At 42.2% G+C, this 6,000-nt stretch overlaps 1 protein-coding gene across 1 annotated transcript in view; it reads right to left on the bottom strand.

Moving 5' to 3' along the window:
* capn3a (calpain 3a, (p94)) overlaps nt 1–5,786 on the bottom strand; it is an 80,533-nt gene extending 74,747 nt beyond the window's left edge. The window contains exon 1 of the mRNA XM_029712632.1: nt 5,320–5,786. Within this exon, the coding sequence (XP_029568492.1) occupies nt 5,320–5,571 (252 nt within the window). The 5' untranslated portion in view covers nt 5,572–5,786. The remainder of the gene's footprint in view (nt 1–5,319) is intronic.
* Nucleotides 5,787–6,000: the final 214 nt, after the last annotated feature.

Consider the following 6,000-nt stretch of genomic DNA (forward strand, 5'->3'; position numbering starts at 1 on the left):
AGAAATACTGAAAACACACAGAAACACACAGACACGTGGATTAGCTGACTGGGGGAATACATACTGAAGACACACAGAAACACAAAGACACTTGGATTAGCTGGCTGGGGGAATAAATACTGAAGACACACAGAAACACACAGACACGTGGATTAGCTGACTGGGGGAATAAATACTGAAGACACACAGAAACACACAGACACGTGGATTAGCTGACTGGGGGAATAAATACTGAAAACACACAGAAACACACAGACACGTGGATTAGCTGGCTGGGGGAATAAATACTGATGACACACAGAAACACAGAGACACGTGGATTAGCTGACTGGGGGAATACATACTGAAGACACACAGAAACACACAGACACGTGGATTAGCTGGCTGGGGGAATAAATACTGAAGACACACAGAAACACACAGACACGTGGATTAGCTGACTGGGGGAATAAATACTGAAGACACACAGAAACACACAGACACGTGGATTAGCTGACTGGGGGAATAAATACTGAAGACACACAGAAACACACAGACACGTGGATTAGCTGACAGGGGGAATTAATACTGAAGACACACAGATACACACAGACACGTGGATTAGCTGACTGGGGGAATAAATACTGAAGACACACAGAAACACACAGACACGTGGATTAGCTGACTGGGGGAAGAAATACTGAAAACACACAGAAACACACAGACACGTGGATTAGCTGACTGGGGGAATACATACTGAAGACACACAGAAACACAAAGACACTTGGATTAGCTGGCTGGGGGAATAAATACTGAAGACACACAGAAACACACAGACACGTGGATTAGCTGACTGGGGGAATAAATACTGAAGACACACAGAAACACACAGACACGTGGATTAGCTGACTGGGGGAATAAATACTGAAAACACACAGAAACACACAGACACGTGGATTAGCTGACTGGGGGAATAAATACTGAAAACACACAGAAACACACAGACACGTGGATTAGCTGACTGGGGGAATAAATACTGAAGACACACAGAAACACACAGACACGTGGATTAGCTGACTGGGGGAATAAATACTGAAGACACACAGAAACACACAGACACGTGGATTAGCTGACTGGGGGAATAAATACTGAAGACACACAGAAACACACAGACACGTGGATTACCTGACAGGGGGAATAAATACTGAAGACACACAGAAACACACAGACACGTGGATTAGCTGACAGGGGGAATAAATACTGAAGACACACAGAAACACACAGACACGTGGATTAGCTGACTGGGGGGGATATATACTGAAAACACACAGAAACACACAGACATGTGGATTAGCTGACAGGGGGGATACAGTTGAAATTGGAAGTTGACATTTACAGTGAGGGAAAAAAGTATTTGATCCCCTGCTGATTTTGTACGTTTGCCCACTGACAAAGAAATGATCAGTCTATAATTTTAATGGTAGGTTTATTTGAACAGTGAGAGACAGAATAACAACAAAAATATTTTAAAAAACGCATGTCAAAAATGTTATAAATTGATTTGCATTTTAATAAGGGAAATAAGTATTTCACCCCCTCTCAATCAGAAAGATTTCTGGCTCCCAGGTGTCTTTTAAACAGGTAAAGAGCTGAGATTAGAAGCACACTCTTAAAGGGAGTGCTCCTAATCTCAGTTTGTTACCTGTATAAAAGACACGTGTCCACAGAAGCAATCAATCAGATTCCAAACTCTCCACCATGGCCAAGACCGAAGAGCTCTCCAAGGATGTCAGGGACAAGATTGTAGACCTACACAATGCTGGAATGGGCTACAAGACCATCGCCAAGCAGCTTGGTGAGAAGGTGATAACAGTAGGTGCGATTATTTGCAAATGGAAGAAACACAAAATAACTGTCAATCTCACTCGGCCTGGAGCTCCATGAAAGATCTCACCTCGTGGAATTGCAATGATCATGAGAACGGTGAGGAATCAGCCCAGAACTACACGGGAGGATCTTGTCAATGATCAAGGCAGCTGGGACCATAGTCACCAAGAAAACAATTGGTAACATACTACGCCGTGAAGGACTGAAATCCTGCAGCGCCCGCAAGGTCCCCCTGCTTAAGAAAGCACATATACATGCCCGTCTGAAGTTTGCCAATGAACATCTGAATGATTCAGAGGACAACTGGGTGAAAGTGTTGTGGTCAGATGAGACCAAAATGGAGCTCTTTGGCATCAACTCAACTCGCCGTGTTTGGAGGAGGAGGAGGAGGAGGAACGCTGCCTATGACCCCAAGAACACCATCCCCACCGTCAAATATGGAGGTGGAAACATTATGCTTTTGACCTCTGTGATTGCCAACAAGGGTTTTGCCACCAAGTACTAAGTCATGTTTTGCAGAGGGGTCAAATACTTATTTCCCTTATTAAAATGCAAATAATTTTATAACATTTTTGACATGCGTTTTTCTGGATTTTTTGTTGTTGTTATTCTGTCTCTCACATTTCAAATAAACCTACCATTAAAATTATAGACTGATAATTTCTTTGTCAGTGGGCAAATGTACGAAATCAGCAGGGGATCAAATACTTTTTCCCTCACTGTAGGTTGGAGTCATTAAAACACGTTTTTCAACCACTCCACAAATTTCTTGTTAACAAACTATAGTTATGGCAAGTTGGTTAGGACATCTACTTTGTGCATGACACAAGTAATTTTTCCAACAATTGTTTACAGAAAGATTATTTCACTTATAATTCACTGTATCACAATTCCAGTGGGTCAGAAGTTTACATAGACTAAGTTGACTGTGCCTTTAAACAGCTTGGAAAATTCCAGAAAATTATGTCATGGCTTTAGAAGCTTCTGATAGGCTAATTGACATCATTTGAGTCAATTGGAGGTGTACCTGTGGATGTATTTCAAGGCCTACCTTTAAACTCAGTGCCTCTTTGCTTGACATCATGGGAAAATCAAAAGAAATCAGCCAAGACCTCAGAAAACAAATTGTAGACCTCCACAAGTCTGGTTCATCCTTAGGAGTAATTTCCAAACGCCTGAAGGTACCGCGTTCATCTGTACAAACAATAGTACGCAAGTATAAACACCATGGGACCATGCAGCCGTCATACCGCTCAGGAAGGAGATGCGTTCTGTCTCCTGGAGATGAACGTACTTTGGTGCAAAAAGTGCAAATCAATCCCAGAACAACAGCAAAGGACCTTGTGAAGATGCTGGAGGAAACAGGTACAAGGTTATCTATATCCACAGTAAAACGAGTCCTATATCGACATAACCTGCAAGGCCGCTCAGCAAGGAAGAAGCCACTGCTCCAAAACCGCCATAAAAAAGCCAGACTACGGTTTACAACTGCACATGGGGACAAAGATCGTACTTTTTGGAGAAATGTCCTCTGGTCTGATGAAACAAAAATAGAACTGTTTGGCCATAATGACCATCGTTATGTTTGGAGGAAAAAGGGGGAGGCTTGCAAGCTGAAGAACACCATCCCAACCGTGAAGCACGGGGGTGGCAGCATCATGTTGTGGGGGTGCTTTGCTGCAGGAGGGACTGGTGCACTTCACAAAATAGATGGCATCATGAGGCAGGAAAATTATGTGGAAATATTGAAGCAACATCTCAAGACATAAGTCAGGAAGTTAAAGCTTGGTCGCAAATGGGTCTTCCAAATGGACCATGACCCCAAGCATACTTCCAAAGTTGTGGCAAAATGGCTAAAGGACAACAAAGTCAAGGTATTGGAGTGGCCATCACAAAGCCCTGACCTCAATCCTATAGAAAACGTGTGGGCAGAACTGAAAAATCGTGTGCGAGCAAGGAGGCCTACAAACCTGACTCACTTACACCAGCTCTGTCAGGAGGAATGGGCCAAAATTCACCCAATTTATTGTGGGAAGCTTGTGGAAGGCCACCCGAAACATTTGACCCAAGTTAAACAATTTAAAGGCAATGCTACCAAATACTAATTGAGTGTATGTAAACTTCTGACCCACTGGGAATGTGATGAAAGAAATAAAAGCTGAAATAAATCATTCTCTCTACTATTATTCTGACATTTCACATTCTTAAAATAAAGTGGTGATCCTAACTGACCTAAAACAGGGAATCTTTACTAGGATTAAAATGTCAGGAATTGTGGAAAAACTGAGTTTAAATGTATTTGGCTCTGGTGTATGTAAACTTCCGACTTCAACTGTATATCTGCCACTTTAGGTTTGCTTGTATTCTGATCTAGTTAACTGTTGTGGAATAGTGACCCAATACAACGAATAACACTGTAACAGCAACAGTATGGAGCTGATGAAACACTGCCACACTGCCATTGTTTGGAAATCGAAGGAACGTACTGGTAAACACTATGCCAGTACTCACACAGAAACACAGACACATGGGGAAGGCAGTAATCCATACGTTAGTTTTGTTCAATCAAACAAAGTCACATAATGCTACATTTAGCTTTTTTCTAACCAAAAAGCCGATGTAACCCATGCAAATCATCTCAAAGTAAATTCACATCCAGGCAATAAGCTACACAATCTACTTCAGAGACGTCGGACCTGTTTACACCTGTATTACTTTAACCATATGATTCAGAACCATTTCTAACCATATGATTCAGAACCATTTCTAACCATACGATTCAGAACCATTTCTAACCATATGATTCAGAACCATTTCTAACCATTCTTTAACCATATGATTCAGAACCATTTCTAACCATATGATTCAGAACCATTTCTAACCATATGATTCAGAACCATTTCTAACCATTCTTTAACCATATGATTCAGAACCATTTCTAACCATTCTTTAACCATATGATTCAGAACCATTTCTAACCATATGATTCAGAACCATTTCTAAACATATGATTCAGAACCATTCCTAACCATATGATTCAGAACCATTCCTAACCATTCTTTAACCATATGATTCAGAACCATTTCTAACCATATGATTCAGAACCATTCCTAACCATATGATTCAGAACCATTCCTAACCATATGATTCAGAACCATTTCTAACCATATGATTCAGAACCATTTCTAACCGTTCTGATACATCCATGTTTCAAGCAGCCATATCAACAGTTATTCTAGCCCACGATACTAAACATTTAGATCCAGATAAGATTATACAAAATCTGTGAGAAATATTCGTTTTACTACCATCAGGAATCCCTTTTAAAACGTCCTTGTTGTTGACTCGGTATTGTCGACATCATCCCACCTCCCAAATGCGTGTCCATTCCTTCCCCCCTCTTTATAGAATCATCTTCCTCTCTTGTATGTCCCCCCCTCCTCCTCCTCTTACCTTGGGTCTCTTCCAGACGATGTTCTTGACCTTGTTGGACTTGTGTCCCAGCTCCTTGTATCCCAGAGACTCCACGGAGGCTGGAAAGGTGTCATCCTCAAACAGGAACTCCTTGGTGAGGCACTCCTGTTTCAGCGCTGCAAAGTCCTGTCCGCTGAAACGCAGGGGCTTGCTGAGGCTTCCTTCTCCATCTCTTCTCTCTCTCTCCCGGATCAGCCGGTCACAGAAGAAGCCAGACGGTGTAAAAGGCATTCTGGATTTTTGTTATTTTTGTTATTTTTTTAAGACTGGCTTTTGCCACTTCCACTAAAGTCTTACAAGCCTAAAAAGCTAATCTATGATTGGCTGTGTCGTTGTATGACTTTCCCCTCCCTCTTGGTCATAGAGTAGACTCTAAAGGCATGCTGGGGCGAAAAAGACTCCATGTACATTCACACTCACACACTGACACACACACACACTCACACACTGACACACACACGCACACACACACACTGACACACACACACTGACACACACACACACTCACGCACACACGCAGACACACACACACACACACACACACAGACGCACACACACACACACACACACACACACACACACACACACACACACACACACTGACGCATGCACGCACACACACACACACACACACACACACTGACACACACGCAGACACAC

Source organism: Salmo trutta, chromosome 25, assembly GCF_901001165.1.
Source record: "Salmo trutta chromosome 25, fSalTru1.1, whole genome shotgun sequence".
Classification (NCBI taxonomy): domain Eukaryota; kingdom Metazoa; phylum Chordata; class Actinopteri; order Salmoniformes; family Salmonidae; genus Salmo; species Salmo trutta.